A 19,193-nucleotide genomic window follows, 5' to 3' on the forward strand; every position below is an offset into this window, starting at 1 on the left:
AAGATCCAAGTAACAACTTGTACTGGAAAACAAGCAGCCATGAATAGGGAATCAAGGTAACAGTCAGCCCTGTACGCCTCTTCACACTGATACTGGATATGGTGCTAAACAGGGGTGTAGCCAACCCAATTTCTTTTTTTTGGGGGGGGGGCAGGGATAGACTGGGGGGGGGCAACACATCCCTCCTTTCTCCCTCCCCCTGCACACAATCTTGCATTTCCTTTTCTCTCTCCCATCTCCTATGGTCCGGTTTCTCTCTCTTCCCTCCTCCTCCCCCTAGTCTGGCATCTGTTTCACTTTCCTCCCCATTCCCTCCTTCTACTGCAGTTCTCCAAACTTCTGGCAGCATCAGCTCTGAAGGCAGCCTCACTCCTTTCTGGCCCCAGAAGCTTTCTTTCTGCACAACGTCCTGGGCCAGCAAGATGTGAGGCTGCCTTGAGAGCTGACGCTGCCAGAAGCTCAAAGAACTGCAATGGCAGCATGGGGTGGGGTGGGGAAGACGTGACAAATATGCCAGATGCGGGGAGAGAGACACTGAACTGCGCAGGTTGTGGGGTGGGGGGAATGCCGGACAAGTATATAACCTGCATTTACTACTTGTTCATGAAGTTGTGCTAAAACACAATAAGCAAAGAAGAAACAGAGAAAAGTGATAGAAAGATGGTATAGGACATGGGGAAAAGGACATGTAACTAAAGATCAGCAGAATGAAGACAAAGAATATGGTGGGAATATTCGACGGAAAAACTGATATGATGGAAAACATAGGAAATGGAGAGAAGAAATTTCAGAAAGTTGAGTTTAGATATTCAAGTGCAACAATAAAAGCAAGCTGATCTATCGCTGAAGAGATCACAATGAGGACTATGGTAAGGTGGCTATGGTGGAGAGAAGAGAATGGTTTTACCTATGAAAAAGAACGCCATGTCAGGAACCAAAAGGCATGTGGGTGATCAAGAAGGTATGGAAGAATGAGAGTACCTGTGAATGTCTGAGGGATAACGGTCTGGAGATTCCGGGGTTGTGAGATCAGTGAGCTCTCTCATGAAGCATGCTAGGCTGGAGATCTCAGGGCAGGAGCATGGAAAGAGCCTGCAGAAGAGTAGGCCAGAGGAACGACTATTATCAAACCAAGAAATTCTTGACAGAAGTCAAGAGAGTGCTTCTAGACAGAGCTGGTGCAAAATATTGGGCAATCTAGGAAAACTTTCATCCTTACGGACTCAGGCTCAATCTGCACCCCCCCCCCCCCCCCCAAGATTTTAAATATTAAACTTTGTTGGTGTTTATGCAATTTTCAAAAGTCATCTATTTATTTATCCTGGCAAATGGGCTATTCGAAAATTGTTAGGCCTTCTTGCAGGTAAAAGAGTGCATTGATAATTTATTGATTTTGTGTGGATGTCAGGATCTATTGTTTTGTTTTCAATGCAGCAACATTTTGCTGTCCCCCCGGAGGCTGCAGCCTTGGGCAACCACCTAGTCTTGCCTAATGGTTGGGCCAGCCCTGCTTTTAGATAGGAATCTAGGGCAAGAATCACAGAAACGCAAGTCAGAAAAAAAGTCCCAGGATTTTTGCTGTGTCAATAAAGAAGTTAGAAGGACCCATGCTTTAGTCCAATGCTTCTCAACCATCTCCTGCAAGCCAGCCTATTGACAGTAATTCTAGCATCTGCAGTGACTAAGATTTTTCTAATTGTCTTAAAGTGCTGCTAATTCAATTTCTCTCAATAATTATTGGGAATTCCCACTCCAGGACACTCTCTAGATATGCACGTTTCATACTCTTGCTCTAAAGTAACGCTTGATGAGGAGGCCTGTGAGGCTTCAAACTTGTGTCCTATACTATCTTTTTTGTTGGATCTTTAAAACATAGCTACTATGACCACTATGATCTCATAAAAAATGAAGTACTGCCACCATCTCCAATGGACAATACACAGTTTCTTTCTTATTAGCTACTGAATAAAGTTTCATGATTTGTTCTTTCAAACATGTCGTCCCGTCAAGAAGTAAAGTGGCTTATCCTCTTTGGAGTTGGCAGTTTGAAATTCATCTCTTAGTCGGAATTGCCATTCATCTTCTAGTTCTAGTCGGACCACTGTTTGACGAAGAGCATTGCGATCCTGGCAAATTACACATAGGGTGGCACCTATGTGAAAAAAGAAAAGCAAAGGAATACAAAAATAAGATTTCACAATTTATTAAGAATTATGAACACATTTCCTGTTTCCTTTTTATGACATACTCAAGAGGAAAATCCAGAGACACTACAATGTGTAACTAACCTCCAGCGACCTGTTGAACAAACAGAAATTTCATTTCTTTCTAATTTAAAGCAAATGAATTTACAGATGAGTCCTTCAAAGCAAAAGCGAGTCATGTCCATTTAATGCATTTCTGAGCAGAACTTTATCTTCGATTTTAGAAACATCATAAGATATTTTAAACACTCATCTTATGATAAAATGTTGGTAAAAAGAACACACAACTCCTGAATCAGCTTTAATTTGTCAGCAATCCATACGTATGTGATATCTCAACTCCACAAAACTTACAACACATAGACAGGGCCCATTCTTGTTCCAAAGACTATAAAAAAAAAGGTGCCCCTCCAAATCTTTATAGTCCTTATTTATACAAAGTCACTCACCTATGAGTTTCATGGAATGTCTTCCAGTCCTAGGATTGTTTATAACCATTTCCCATTAACTGGATCTACAACCCAATTGACTGAAGAGAACTGCTTTTTCCTTTCAGCTGTTTTCAATAGCTAAGTCTAACTAGTCACTACAGAGAGCTTTAGCGACTATCAGCACACAACTGACTATACACTCATTCCACATCTGGACCAGTTCCTCTTATCTTGTTTAACTACAAAGAACTTGACTTGAATTTAGCCACCCATTTATTTATTCCAATCGACTCTGTACTACCCATCTTGTCCCCATCTATATATCTGCAGTTGGCCCCTGGACTACATAGTAAGCTGTATTGCAGAAAAAGCATTAGCATCAAATCTGTTATTTGAATGTTCTAATATGTGCTGATTAGGTGTTTCATTGGTAGTATGATGACAATAGTATTATATCTATGTTATTTGGAAATATTCTTTGTTTGTATTGTACCGACATTTCTGTTATATGATTGTTCTGCAGTGCTGCTAAATGTGCATATTTTTGATACTGTTTCCAAATTTCCCTCATATGACATCTACATTCAACTTTGGACATTTTGTGGAATATGTCCAAAAATCCAGTAGTGAACATGGCCATTCTCAAAACAGAAAAAAGTCTACTTTTTTGTTTCAAAAATGGTCATTTGCTAAACATTTTGTGCTCCATGTGTCTGTTTTTGGACCCTTTAAAAAAAAAAAGTCCAAGTGAAAAACGCACAAAAATAAGCCACTGTGATGTAGGAGGAGCCAGCATTCTTAGTAGGCTGGCCACACACACATTGAAGCAGAGCAGTGGGGCACCCTAGGGGGCGCTGCAGTAGACTTCACATAAAAGGTCCCAGGTACGCATCTTAATATTACCCCTTTAAATTGTATGGGGAGCCCTCCAAAACCCACCAAAAATCTATTGTACCCAGCTGTACACCACTACAATAGTCCTTATGGCTGCAGGTGTCACCTATATGTGGGTACAGTGGGGTTTTGGTGGGTTTTGGAGGGCTCACACTTTCTACCACAAGTATAACAGTTAGAATGAGATACAGGCCTGGGTCCCTTTTTCTACAGTGCACTACACTGACCACTAGAGCTACTCCAGGGGCCTGCTTGCTGCTCTAATAGGACTGGCCATAACATCTGAAGCTGTCATAGAGCCTGGTATGTACTGTTTCTTTCATATATTTGAGGGGTGGCAGCGGGTCAGAGACCACTGGGGGTGTAAGTGGGGGGGTCATGCCTTAATCCTTCCACTGGTCATCTGGTCATTTTGGGCACCTTTTTATGAAGTCATGATAAAAACAGGTGTAGACCAAAACATCTAAATTGTAGCCCTAGATGTTTTTGTTTTGTTCAATTATAGCAGAAAAACGTCCAAGTTTTGGAAGCATCCAAATCCCGCCCCCAACACGCCCCCTTGTGATTTGCATGCATGAAGATGAACTGCATAGAAAAACAACTTAAAAATGTGTTTCAAAAAGGCAATTTGACCATTTTGGCAAATAAAATGTCCAAATGCCGCTTTTTGGATGTTTTTCTGTTTCAAAAATGAGCCCCTCATTGTATTTATGTTTAAATTTGGTCATTTTATTATTGTTATGCTGTTAATAAAATTGTAAATTTGATGTTAAAGTGTATCTGCTGTACACCGCCTTGGGTGAATTTCTTCATAAAGACGATTAATAAATCCCAATAAATAAACAAACCTACCTTTCAGAAAATGAAACCTTTTCAAAAAGCTAGCAGCAACAAAGGAGTCACAGAGGTGCAACAGCAGCCCACTAAACAGCAAACCAGAGCAGTTTATGTTTATAGAGTGTGGACGAGAACTCACATAGCACACTGCAATCTGAAAGAAAATATGGATTTCATTCAATACCAAGATCACTTATATACTACATATACCTTTTTATGTTTAATTTGTTTATTGATTTTCAACTTTTCAAGTTTACAAACTTGTTTAGAAAAATTGGATATAATGAGGTTACAATATAAGAAAATGTATCATACATGAAAATTCCCTCAAACCAATACAAGTCCACTAGTGGGGAGTTCAAAATACAAACATCATTGAAGGTATATTAATAGGAAATAAACAATTTCAAAAAGAGTGGCAGAAGTGTACAGAGGACACTATATTCCAATTTCAAACAACATCATTAGTTGGAATTACTATTCCAACAGTCTTCCTAGATGTAATAAATGTCTCGAGTTGGGATGGATCATAGAAGACAAACTTTTCAGAGTGGTATGTGACCAGACACTTGCACGGAAATTTTAAAAAGAAAGTCGCTCCCAGCTGAATCGTTTCCTGCTTTTTTTGAAGAAATCTTTTCCGGCGCACTTGTGTGTCCTTTGATATATCAGGATATACACTAATTTTTAACCCTTTGAAAATTTTTTCACGATTTTTGTAAAACAATTTTAATATCCATAGTTTGTCAGAAGACAAAACAACTGTAGCCAATAACGTGGCTGGTATTACTTGTTCAGAGTCTGAGGTTTCTAAGAAAGCTGTAACATCCAAAGGTTGATTTTGTAATATTTGTTGTTGTCTAGATGGAAGATAAAAAACTTGCGCTAGAGGAGGTATATTTTCTTCACTAATCTGTAAGATATCTTTAAAGTATGTTTTCAGCATCTCTCTAGGAGCCACATTATCCAACAAAGGAAAATTTATAAATCGCAAGTTATTACTTTTTGAAAAATTTTCCATTGTCTCTGCCTTTCTTCTTAAATTAATTAAGTCTTTCACCATATTATTTTGAACTTCTTGCAGTCGTTGTACTTCTTTATCTTGTTCCTCAACTTTAACATTCAATTGCTTTACCTTCTCCTCTATACAGACAACTTCCTGTTTCACTTTTTGAATCTGAGGAATTAGTGCTTTGCCCAAATCTGCAATAAGTGTCCACAAACAGTCTAACGTAACTTCGGGAGGTTTAACTTGAAAAACTGCAAGTGAAAAGTCACCTACCCCCGTTTGTTGTAAGGAAATTCCTTCCATAGTCGAGGCATTTTGCTCCTCGATTGATGTTTCAGCCTGTGAGTTCAATTCAGCTCTTTGGTGATCTTCATGTGTCTCCCGTCGTCCGTCGTCTATCCCCCGATCTAGGGTAAGACTCGGAGATGCCATATCTAGAGCTTCAATCTCACACGGCATTGGAGGGGGAGGGGGTGTTCGAGCGTCGGGGCTTAGAGAAACTTCCAGCTCTAAGGTCTCCTGCGCTCCTTCAACCAGCACAGGAGACAACAACGAGCCGCTCACCGGCGTTCTGGCGTCCAAAACTCGCTGCAAAAAAAAATCTATCGGACCGCTTCGAGTTGGGGTACTAAGCCGCTGGGAGGCTGTAGCAGCAGCTTTCCCCCTTCTCTTAGGCATTTTTAAGGTATGGCTAACACAAGAAGCCTTTAGAAAGAAAAAAAATCGCAGGAGCGTCTGTAACACGTCTGCTCTACTCGGCGGCCATTTTGAACTCCATATACTACATATACCTTTTTAATAGATCATTGCGGGATACAAAAACAAAAAGCTAGGAATGCCTAGGAAAATACAACACACTGCAAACCCAAAACATCACATTTTACATTTCCTTAAAATGTACTTTTGAACGAGAAAAGCTTTAAGCTGTATTCAAATAGTCTGTAATTAGTCACCAATCTTAACCTATAAGGTAAATTATTTCATAATTTTGCTACCTGGTATGTAAAAGTCAGTGTGAATATCTGTGTAAACCATATCTCCACCCTACTCGGAAAATGAATCCTGATTTTTGGCCCCTCAAACTTGATTTACCATAAATTGAAGAAAAATTAATAAATCATGGTGTAGATATAACTGCTATACACATTCTCTTAGCTTAAGTTAAAGCATGTTGGACCAATAAATTATTCTTCACAGAATTACAGGGACAACACATGGAGATGCCAGAGTCCATGCCCCCTGATATTTAAAATCATTTAATCAGTCAGGAAACAGCTCCTGGCTGGTTAAATGGCACTTAACCGACCATCTGGTAATATTCAGCGGGAGATCACCAGTTATCTCCCGCTGAATATTGCTGGTTAGTGCTTAGCACATAACCGGTTATATCATATGATAAAACCAGCTATCAGCTAATATTCAGTACTTCGCCAGCTCAGTGGTCCTTTTACAAAGGCGTGCTGAAAATGGCCTGCGGTAGTGTAGGTGTGGGTTTTGGGCACGCGCAGAATCATTTTTTCAGCACACCTGTAAAAAAGGCCTTTTTTGCTGAAAATGAATGTATGGCAAAATCAAAATTGCTGTGCATCCATTTTGGGTCTGAGACCTTACCGCCAGCCATACACCTAGCGGTAAAGAATTTGGGCGGTAAGGACCTATGCACATCAGATGCCACTTGGTGCGCATCCGCTACGTGCGCCAGAAAATAAAAAATATTTTTCAGACGTGCATAGTGGACGAGCACCAAAATTGAAATTACCGCAAGGGCCACGTGGTAACTGGGCGGTAACTCCAATTTAGCACATGTTGGGCGTGTGTAGGCACCTATGCGACTTAGTAAAAGGGGCCCTAAGTTTGGCAGCCAAATTACGGTGCCGAAATAGCAGGAATGTCTTTGGTCAATTTAAACTTAACTGGCCAGCGCTGAATATCGGCTTGACCGGTTAAATTTAAACTGGCCAAAACACCCAGATATTCAATGCCGGCTCACCTTTATCCACGTTTGTACACCCCTTCAAAGAAATGTAGTAGCCTGATGAAGCAAGATTTCCCTTCACTAAGGAGCCCTTTAACTAAGCCGTGTAGGCACCTACACACACCCAACGTGTGCCAATTCGGAACTACTGCCTGACTACCACGTGGCCCTTGTGGTAATTTTATTTTTTACGCATGTCCACTACACGCACAGGAAAATATATTTTATTTTCCAGTGTGCAGTGCTAACCAGGCAGTAATCGGCATTGGACGCGTGCTGACGATTACTGCCTAGTTAATGAATGAGACCTTACCACTAAGTGAATGAGTGGCTGTAAGGTCTCAGACCCAAAATGGACGTGCGCTAATATTAATTTTGCCGCACGCCCATTTTTGGCCAAAAAAAAGCATTTTTTACAGGCATACTGAAACAATTGATCTGTGCGCATCCAAAATATGTGCCTACACTAGCGCAGGCCATTTTTCAGCACACTTTAGTAAAAGGACCCCTAAATCCATGTTGGCTTTATCTCATTAATCCATGCTTTTGAATATGCTCTGTACTTTTGTTCTTCCAACCTGAGGCACACATAATTGCCCGCATGAAGGGGTAGGTATACAGAGCAACAGCACCCTACAGCCCCAAATACAGCCCCCACCCACCCCAAGATCACTAAGATTCTGTCAGACTTGTGAGTTCTTGTACCAAGTAGAGCGCTGCTGAGCCCGGTACTCAGACCAGGTTCTGCTTGGTGGCCGGACAACCCCAGGTTTCACCTGCGCTGACTGCCATTCCCCAGAGGTTGAACCCCTAGGTGCGGGCGGTCTGCAGGACTTACGAGACGGAGCTGGAAGCGGAGTGGTGAACGTTATCAGCCAGGCAGGCAGCAGGCAAGAGAGTGATCCAGGTACAAGCAAAGTCAATAGACAGGCAGCAGGCAGGGGAGTAATCCAGGTACAGGCAATGTCAATAGGCAAATAACAGGCAAGAGAGTAATCCAGGCACAGGCAAAGTCAGTAGGCAGGCAGCAGGTCAAGAGAGTAATCCAGGCACAGGCAAAGTCAGTAGGCAGGCAGCAGGTCAAGAGAGTAATCCAGGTACAGGCAAAGTCAGTAGGCAGGTAGCAGGCAAGAGAGTAATCCAGGTATAGGCAAAGCCAATAGGCAGGGAGCAGGCAAGTGAACCAGGTACAGGCAAAGTCAGCAACGAGGGACAAGTAGATTAAGAAGCAATATACTGAGCAAGTAACACCTACCAAAGTAGAAGCCGAAGCATGGAATCCAGGAAAAGTTCAGCTGATAAAGTGCTGGCGTCTGACATCAGCAGGAACCAGCATGGAGAAGGAGCACAGCCATAGGACAAGAGCAGGGGAAGGAGGAACCAGAAGACCAATAGGAGAGAAGCAAGGGAAGCCAGGAGGAAGGAGAGCAAACACAGGTGCGTGGAAGCAAAGCAATCAAGGAGCCTGCAACCACCGTCTCTCTGAACAAACCCAGAGAAGAACTACACACACATGGCTCAGGGCTGTGCCAGTCAAGTGTGCGTGTCGACGGGACCCCACGCAGCCTTAGGACGCCGCTTGCATTGAGGTAGGGGACATGACAGATCCATCTCCCTCAACAAAAACACTCACCTCCCTCAACTGTCCTTTATGTCTTACTGGGGATTTCCCTGGTGTAGTAGGAGTTAGAAGCAATCCTCACTCACTCCTGCCCCTTCAGGCACTAAGATCAAAATAGTGGTGGTCGACCCTAGCAATGGTCTCGCAGTACTACTGCTAGGGGCAAGCTGCCAAATAAGGGTGAAAATAGCCCTTTTTGGCAGTTTCACTTCTGGTGGTACTTAATGGAATGTCAATATTCCAGACAGTCCACGTGCAAATTACCTAAAAAAGTCTGAATAACTCAGTCATTTTTAATATTTATTAATTACACAAGGAAAACACCTCAGCAGTCAACAGCTAATGGATTAATAATAATCTTGAAAATGCATCACCTTGCATTTGCCCATATTAAATTTCATCTGCCATTTGGATGCCCAGTATTCCAATTTCCTAAGGTCTTCCTGCAATATTTCACAGTCCGCACATGTTTTAACAACCTTGAATAGTTTTGTGTCATCTGAAAATTTAAACATATCACTCGTCATTCTGATTTCCATATCATTTATAAATATGTTAAATAGCACTGGTCCCAGTACTGATCCCTGTGGCACTCCACTGTTCACCCTCCTCCATTGAGAGAAATGACCATTTAACCCTACCCTGTTTTCTGTCCAATAACCAATTCCTAGTCCATACCAGAACATTGCCTGCTATCCCATGATTCTAATTTTCTCAGGAGTCTCTCATGAGGAACTTTATCAAAAGCTTTCTGAAAATCTAGATATACTACATCAACAAGCTCTCCTTTATCCGCATGTTTATTTATGCCTTCAGAGAAATGAAGCAAATTGGTGAGGCAAGACTTCCCTTGGCTGAACCCATGCTGACTCTGTCCTATTAAACCATGTTTGTCTACGTGTTCTGTAATTTTATTCTTTATAACAGTTTCCACTATTTTGCCCAGCACTGATGTCAGGCTTACTGGTCTTTAATTTCCTGGATCACCCCTGGAACCCTTTTTAAAAATCGGCATCACATTGGCCACCCTCCAATCTTCAGGTAATACGGATGATTACAAATTACTAACAACAGATCAACAATTTCATGCTTGAGTTCCTTGAGTACCCCTTGGATGTATGCTATCTGGTCCAGATGATTTACTACTCTTTAAGTTGTCAATTTGGCAAACGGCGGGCCACCTTACGAATGTACATTGTGACTGACATCACATAAGTCTCAAGCTTTGGAAAATTGTCAATAGTCGATTTTGAAGATTATTATTAATCCATTAGTTCATCGAGGAGTATAATCATTAGCTGAATTCATAGTTTTAAATGCAATTTAAAAAAACATATCAGGAGGATTTTTAGAGTTATGAAAGAAAATGGAGTCAGTTTGAAGCCACCATAAAGTTGTTTCTAAAAAGAATGACTATAAAGGGTGAGCTGTTGACTGCTGAGGTATTTTCCTCCTGTAATTAATAAACATTCAAATCACTGAGGGGTCTTTTTACAAAGGCACACTAGCGTTTTTAGTGCTTGCTAAAAATAAGCACATGCTAAATGCTAGAGATGTTCACATATTCCTATGGATGTCTCTAGCATTTAGCGCATGTTAAAAATGCTAGCACACCTTTGTAAAAGGACCCCTCAGTTATTCAGACATTTTTCAGGTAATTTCCTAGTGGTAGCACCATGAAATTACCACTAAAGTTTGACCACCACTATTTTGAACCTGGTACCAAAAAGCACAGAAATGACTGAGGATCACATCTGCCTCCTACTACACCCAATCCAACCCTTCTCTGAACCCCCCTAAACCTCTAAACCACACCCAGGACTTAACCCAGAGGTGCTCCCTGGTGTTTAATGGGGTAGAAATGATCCCCCTACGCTGTCAGCCTGCATGGCTCCAGGTTCAAAAATGACAGCACTGAGGAGGGAGGATTGGAATCAGCGGGAATGTAGCAAAGGGGTATAAGGGGGGGGGGGAGGAAATATCTGTATCAGGGTACCTGCTAGGATGAAGAATCTGATGAGGAGGGGGCTCAGCACTAGGAGATCTGACTACAAGGGGCATCAGGTGGGGGGAGGGGGGACATGACCTGGACGTTATGCACCTGTACAGCTAGTCAGCCAAAGATAGGACACCTTTTTGTATGGTCCTAACTGGCCGTTTAGCTACACAGGCACTAGCACTGAATGTAGCTCATGTGTGCATACATGCAGGCTGTTCCCTAGCTCCACCCCCAGGCTACCCCTCCACTGCCCAGTTTTGGAATGGGCAGTTAGAGCCAATATTCAGTGGCCTTGCTCAACTAAGTGCTATTGAACATCAGTGGCTGGAGCATTCAGCGTAGTTTAAATGGGAAGGCGCCCTTCCTGCCTGATTAAACCCTTTTGAATAACAGATGCCAAGATTAGGGCTTCTCATCCCTGTCCTAGAGGCCTGCCTAGCCTGTTAGATTTTCAGGAATACCACAATGAATATGTAGGAGAGAGATATGCATACAATGACTATCCAGCATATGCAAATTTATCTCATATATATTCATTGTGGTAATCCTAGCACTGTCCTAGACTGAACACTGAATATGCAGATTTTATATTTTTCATTAGTGTGTTTTTCTTAAATTTATCTTGCAGTTCTCTTTCTTGGCCCCATGAGTTAATGTTTTCTCCCTTTTTGTGACTATGGGCAAAATGCTCATTGTAATTAACCATTTTAAAACACATAATCCACCACAATAGGACATACATTATTCTAGCACAGATTCTGTTCTAAATTCTTAGAAGTGTCATTGAATAAAGTGCATTGTCACCTGTGAAAACTGATGTCATCACCACTGCTGATCACTCTGGTTCACAATGTACTGGATCAAGAACATTATGGCAATTTGACAATCTTCAAAGTAATACCAACCAGCTCTTTCTCTAGTACTGTGTCCCTAATTGGTCCCCACACTCCATTCCATTCTTTCATTCTGAGTTTTGTACCTGTGGTCCCAAGTTCAGGTAGCAATCCACTGTCAGCACAGGGCGGCTATAGTTCTTCACTGAGAGAGGAAAGAAGCGGTGGCTGTTGTACTGTAGGTACTTTTCAAGCAATAACTGTGCAGGGGCTGCCAGAAAGGTGTGTTTGCTATCTGGAGCACAAATGTATTGAGCAGGCGAGATGGACACAGGAGTATCAGAACCCTAAAGAAAAAGAAATATTTTTCTTTTACTTTTTATAGCATATAGCAATGTGTAATGTTTAAAACATTTTCTACTCTACATCTTGTATTATCTGCCAAAACTATAAATAAACACAAGAAGCAAACATATTGGGGATCAAAATACATTCTAGAGCAAGAGGTCTTGATATGAAATTTGGAGGGCAGTAAACTGCAGACCATTCTTCTTTAAGGGCCTCTTTTACTAAACCACATTAGCACTGCCTGCTCCAATTCTCTAAGTCCTCTATTTTATCCATCAGCTGTTGCTGCCCCGTATGCAGTTCCATGATTTGCTTGTCCACATACCCTAAGGCTTCAGAATTCTCTTCAATACGGATCTCTGCTTCCTCTCTATTGCCCAGCTTGCGGATCTCACCGCGCAGATCCGCTCCCAGTGTTGCCAGATCTGAGTGGACCACTTTTAGATCCGCCCAAATTTCTTGCAGCCAGCCTTTTAGTTCAGAGGAGATTGTCTCCGAGTTTTTCTGCTCCTCTCTCACTAAGCTTACATAATTTTGTTCAGGGTCCTCGAAGTGCTCCTGTTCCTGTACAGCCGCCAATTTATGGGCCAGAGCACTCGCTGCTGGTGTTCCCCCTGTAAAGGCATAGCTGGACAGATCCGCCGTCTCTGGGCGAGAGCTCATTATTGAATCTATTCACAGCTACTACTCCATCACCAGGCACTCCACTGTTGCAAAAATAAGATTTTAAGTGCTGGGAAAGCGTTGGTTTTCGCCATGGGAAGCGGGAGCTTGGTTCTTATGCTGCCATCATCCTTGATGATGTCACTTCCTCTCTACTAAACCACATTACCAATTCCTGCACAGTAAATGTGACATAGCCCATTCAAATTGAACAGGCTGCAGCGCATTTGCCGTGCTGGGAATCACTAGAGCAGTTTAGTAAAAGAAGCACTAAATATATTACAATGAATCACTGTAGTACTCATTATTTCATGTTTTTTCCACTAACAGTTTTTAGCTACTTTTATACCTGATTTTACATTAATTCGTCCTCCTCACTTTTTTTGGTTCTAGTGTCTTAGACTGCCAATTATGTTTTCCTTTTTTTTTTTACTTCGAGAATTTTTTTATTTATTCAGGGATAGATTGATAATGTATTATGTAATATATCAACTGTTGTTATACTGAATTAACTGTCTATGAATTTTTGGATTGTTATCTAACTTGAATTTTACTGGAAAGAACATAAAAAGAGTTGCCCTACTGGATCAGACCAATTGTCCATTTAGCCCAATATCCTGTTTCTAACAGTGGCCAGTCCAGGTTACAAGTAGTTAGCAGAGCCCCCAAAAGTGGCAAGATTCCATGCTACATAACCTCAGGGATAAGCAGTTGCTTTCCCCATGTCTACCTTAATTATAGTTTATTGACTTTTCTTCTAAGAATCTGTCCAAATCTTTTCTAAACCCAGCTACATTAACTGCTTTTACCAATCGCTCCAACACTGAGCTCCAGAACTTAACTATGTGTTGAGTGAAAAATATTTTCTCCTATCTGTTTTAAATGTGGTATTATGTGACTTCATAGAGCGTTCGTTAGTCTAGTTTGAAAAAAGTAAACAATCGATTTGCATTCACCTATCCCACAGCATTCATGGTTTCATAGACCTCTATCATATCTCCCTTTACCTATCTTTTCTCCAGGCACAAGACCAAGCCATAACCTCTTTTGCCTTTCATCATATGAGAGTCCGTCCATCTGCTTAATTATTTTGGTTGCCTTTCTTTGTATCTTTTCCAATTTCACTTCATTTTTTTTTAGATGCAACAGCCAGAATTGCATACAAGACTCAAGATAAGAGTTTCACCATGGAGTGATACCGAGGCATTAAGATACTCTGTTTTATTCTCTATTCCTTTCCTAATAATTCTTAACATTCTAAAGCTAATAATTCTTAACATTCTAAAGCAGGCTATAAATGTTTAGAGTCTTGCAACTGATTCAACACACAGCAGCAAGACCATTAATGAGAACTTCATTTAGTGAATTTATCACACCTGTGTTAAAATCCTTATGCTGGCTTCCAGTAACTGCATACATTATATTCAATTTTACTTACGATTTTCAAATCCTTGCAATTTGAATATTCACTTTATTTGCCAATTCCATGGAAACAATATGTCCCCTTCTAGGTTTTTGCAATCCTAAGATCAGAGTCATTTTTTTCAACTTCCTTCAGTCAGTGTACTCAGTTGGCTACAACTAGAAATCATGCAAGGCCAACAGCAGTGCCACGCCTGTGAAATAGCTTCCCAATGGAACTGTGGGCATGTACTGATCTAAAAGACTACAGAAAAAAATCTGAAAACAATTCTCTTTAAGAAGTCATTTCCTGAACAAGATTTTATATTAATTGGCAAGATGACAGATTCCCAATTTTATTGTCAAAGCCATTTCCATAGGCAGTGCTTTACCCACAGAAATGGTCCGTTACAAAACTGTCCATCTGATATGCAGGCAAAGCAATGTTCCTTACCTATGAAAGATGTCTTCCATAGACAAGAGGATTTATAAGGCACACAAGTCAGTGATGTCATCCAAGAGTACAGGGATGGACTGGTCTCCCACTGCTCAGAACCAAGTGAAATATTCTGAGAATATGTGGCCTTTCCCACATGTAACAGTCTCCTTAGCTCCTCAGTTTGTTCCAACACTCAAAGATTTAGGCAACTCATGGGAAAATGGGAGAGACTGTATACCTATTGTTACAGTACAGCACAAAGGAGAGGAATTCGCATAATACTCCTCTGCATCCAGATCTCTCAAGTTTCTGAGCAGTATTTGCTTGAGGCAGTGCTTCAAACCAAGTGAGATATGGAGGAAATCCTTTCATAACTCAGGTAATCTGGGACACTAACACTGCAGACAGAAAATCGTTAAGGTGGTCCCAATGATGATGAGGATATTCAAGCCTGCTTTTTCAGTGGGCTATCGACATGACCATGCAGAGCATGTAGTCTTCCAGGGTATGAATGAGTCCCTTATAGTCAAAGCAGAATAGATATATGTCCTCAAGGTGAAAGTTCCCAACACGAAGGGTACAACTGAAAGTTGACATTCCAAGAAAAAGAACTTGGGGGCTCCTTTACAAACTATGGTAAGTTTTGTATTTACTGCACTTTAATAGTACAAATTAACATGCAGTAAGTCAAAAAAGGGAGTTTGGGAATAGGAGAGTCATAGGTGGGTCATGGTCAGATTGGGGGCATTTCTTTAGGTTACGCACCACATTTTAGTTGAGGCAAATGGCTGCACCTAAAGTTAGGTGTGATTCCCAGGCATAAGCGCTATTCTATAAACCACGCCTAACTTTATAGAATACCACTTTTTTTCAATGCCAATTTTTTGGCACCATATTTTTTTTTGTTACATTTGTACCCTGCACTTTTTCCCATTCATGGCAGGCTCAATGTAGCAGGCAATGGAGGGTTAAGTGACTTGCCCAGAGTCACAAGGAGCTGCCTGTGCTGGGAATTGAACTCAGTTCCCCAGGACCAAAGTCCACCACCCTAACCACTCCTCCATAGGGGTCATTTTACTAAGGGACGTTAACCCCCTAATTCTATAAAATCGAGCACCCAACTTTACACTTAGCACACAAATTTAGGTGCCCAATTTATAGAATAAGGTCAGTTGCACACACAACTTAATTTAATAATTGGTTGTTAATTGGTGTTTACAGTCAATTATTGGCTTAAATGGTGTTAATTGGCACCAAATGGCAGTTGCAGGGGTGACTGACCTTAGTCAGTATTCTAGAAACTGCGCACACAATTTAGCATAGAATAGCAATAGTTCTTATATTCTGAATATACCTAAGAAAGTTCAATGCAGATCACAAAGACAAGAAGCTGGACATTATTCCAGGAATTACATGGTAAATTTGATTTAGTAATAACAATAGTTAAATCTAGCTACATTTTATAAAATTGTTGAAATAGAAAGATTTTTTGAACTGTTTCCTATATAATCTATAATTGGAAATAAGTCTAAATTGGATAGGTATTTCTTTCCATAATTTTGCTGCTTGATAAGCAAAATAAGAATTTAATAGTCATATAGATTTCTTTAAAGTCTTCTTTTTCACGCCCCTCACCTGTTCTCTGTGGTCTCCAGCAGCATTCCATGCCAAGAGGACCTGTATACTTCCTGGAATCCCAGCACTTCCTTTATATCTCTGCAAAAGGGTGCTGGCTGATGTCATCACTTCCTATCTGGTATTATTTAAGGAAGTTCCTGACTCCCAGACAGTGCCTTTGCAACAGGTCTCCTAGAATTGTCTACTGTGGTTGCAGCCTTTTTCCAGTTTGTCTCCTGTTCCTGCCTGTGTTTTCTTCTAGGCTACTACTGCTCCATTGTTCCTGTCTCCTGTTTCTGCCTGTGTTTTCTTCTAGTCCTGCTCCTTGTTCCTGCCTAGCTCCAGCCCTGTCTTCCAGCTCCAGCCCTGACCTCAAGCTTCAGTCTGTCTTCAAGCTCCAGCCTTGTTCAGGTGTTTCACCTACCATCAGTAAGGGCCTAGGAAGCCTCAGGTTGATTAAGTAGCATCAACTCGGCTGCAGCCCAAGGGCTCACCTCGAGTCGTGACAGATTGTGCACCTCCAGCAGCTGGCCCTCCAACTCCTGCAACTTTCTGATTCTGTTTAAGCCTGACCAGCTGCATGGACAAGATCCAGCATCTCCAGGACCTCGCCCAGGAGGTCCAGGAGTAAAGGACTCAGCTTTGGCAGATAACGGAAACCCTTCAGAGGGTCTGTGCTTAGTTTGCAGCGATGCAAACTGCAGGTCCTCATGGTCCGAACCTGCCTCCAGGATCTGCTCCAGCACTACCACCTCCAACTTACCCTGTGTCTCAGCCTCAACTCTCGGCACCACCATGCTTTGATCGGAACCCCATTATTATTAACCAGTGTTTGATGAACTTTGAACTACATGCCCTCTAGCTTTCCTTCGGATCAAGTCAAAATTACGTTTATTGTCTCTCTCTTTTCTAGGCAAGCGCTGGCTTGGGTCTCTCCCCTGTGGGAGCAGAATGACCCACTTATTACAGTTTGGCTGCCTTCCTCACATGCTTCTAGCAGGTATTTGATGAGAAAGGCATCTTTCCTCATTAGCTTCCGAGCTCCTGCACCTATGACAAAGGGCCCTAACTATGGGCCAGTATGCCACTCAATTCTGGACCCTGGTTTCTGACCTGTAATGGAATCATCAGTTCCAGGTGGCCATCTCTTGGCAAGGCCTGGTAGGTCAGATTAAGTATGAACTAGCAAAATGGAATCTCCCCACCAGTTTGGATGACCTGGTTTCCCTGTGCATCAAGGTGGACATCCTCTTTCAAGAGAGGGCTAAGGAACACGGAGGTAATGCTGCTCTATGTGGTCGATGTCCCAGGTTCAGGATCTCACAGACTCACAGTCACCAGCTTCTCCTGCTCCTATGGAGGAAGATGTCCCCATGCAAATATGCCATTCTCGACTTTCGAAGGAATTGAAAAGGCATTGAAGAGTGTAAAACCTCTGTCTACACTGTGCGGACCTGGGACATTATGCTAAGTGATGTCCCAGGAAAGCGGCAACACTTCCAGACCTAGGAGTTATGTGGGAGATGTCCCTAGGTCCTTCCCAAGTTGGTCTGACCTCCCTCTCTACTCTCCTTTTCACCCTCCTATGGGACTACAAACAGATTATACTCCAAGCTCTCCTTGATTACGATGGCAGCTGGGAACTTTGTGGATGAACCCCTTTGCAATTCCTCAGACTACGGATACCCACTGTCAGGGCATCTGTGGGTTATTATTCAACCTATTTCCCTGAGTGGAGGAGTAGCCTAGTGGTTAGTGCAGTGGACTTTGATCCTGGGGAACTGAGTTTGATTCCCACTGCAGCTCCTTGTGACTCTGGGCAAGTCACTTAACTCTCCATTGCCCCTGGTACAAAATAAGTACCTGAATATATGTAAACCGCTTTGAATGTAGTTGCAAAAACCTCAGAAAGGTAGTATATCAAGTCCCATTTCCCTTTCCCTTTCTCAGCATCAAGAGATGATAGAGTTTCATGTATTCCCCAGATCTGTCCATTAGGCCATTTTTGGGCTTCCATGGTTGCAGAAACATGAACCTCATATTGACCGGCACGCCAGTGACATTCTAGCCTGGGGTCCAGCCTGGTCTCAGTCTTGCTTAATGTCTGTTCAACCTCAGCTAACCCTGCCCAAGATGAGTTCACCCCAGAGCAAGCCTTTCATCTTGGAATCTTGACCCAACTTGGAACCTGCAAAGATTCTTGCTGTCTCCCAGATCATTGTACCTCCCAGAGAGAACTCCAGACCGCAAGTGATCAAGGAAGTGGAGTTTGCAAGGGACATGCAAATTCAAGTCTATAGGATACTCAGGATATTCTAGATGTCAGAATGATAATATGTGGAATCCTACTATCAGTGTTCATGCCTCTGCACTTACAAGGCATTGTCAACATCTTTATTCCCTCAAATCCAAATCCATGGGTTCAGGGAGGGGGCTTCAGGGAAGGGGTACTGTTACACCCCTTACCTGTTTTCTGTGGTCTCCAGCAGCATTCCGTGCCAAGAAGGACCTGTTTACTTCCTGAAAACCCAGCACTTCTTTATAGCTCTGCAAGAGAGCACTGGCTGATGTCATCACTTCTTGTCTGGTGGGAAGTTCCTGACTCCTATGCAGTGCCTTTGCAACAGGTCTCCTAGAGTTGTCTAGTGTGTGTTGTAGCCTTGTTCCAGTTTGTCTCCTGTTCTTCTAGCCATGCTCTGTGTCCCAGCCTTGTTCCTACCTAGCTCCAGTCCTGTCTTCCAGCACCAGCTCTGACTCCAAGCTCCAGCCTTGTCTTCAGTCCAGCCTTGCCCAGGAAGGGTCAACTTTGCTGCAGCCCAAGGGCTTAGTTCGAACTGTGATATTCTTTTGCTTATCAAGCAACTTCTAGGAGGGCATGGGTGGGTCAGGGGCGTACCTATGAGTTACACGCACAGGTTATTG

At 42.2% G+C, this 19,193-nt stretch overlaps 1 protein-coding gene across 1 annotated transcript in view; it reads right to left on the bottom strand.

The window, feature by feature from the left end:
• Window positions 1-1,988: 1,988 nt before the first annotated feature.
• GREB1 (growth regulating estrogen receptor binding 1) overlaps window positions 1,989-19,193 on the bottom strand; it is a 209,532-nt gene continuing 192,327 nt past the window's right edge. Inside the window, 3 exon segments of the mRNA XM_030195152.1 lie at window positions 1,989-2,152; window positions 4,382-4,520; window positions 11,950-12,150. Coding sequence (XP_030051012.1) covers window positions 1,989-2,152; window positions 4,382-4,520; window positions 11,950-12,150 — 504 coding nt within the window.

Source organism: Microcaecilia unicolor, chromosome 3, assembly GCF_901765095.1.
Source record: "Microcaecilia unicolor chromosome 3, aMicUni1.1, whole genome shotgun sequence".
In the NCBI taxonomy this organism is placed as follows: Eukaryota; Metazoa; Chordata; class Amphibia; order Gymnophiona; family Siphonopidae; genus Microcaecilia; species Microcaecilia unicolor.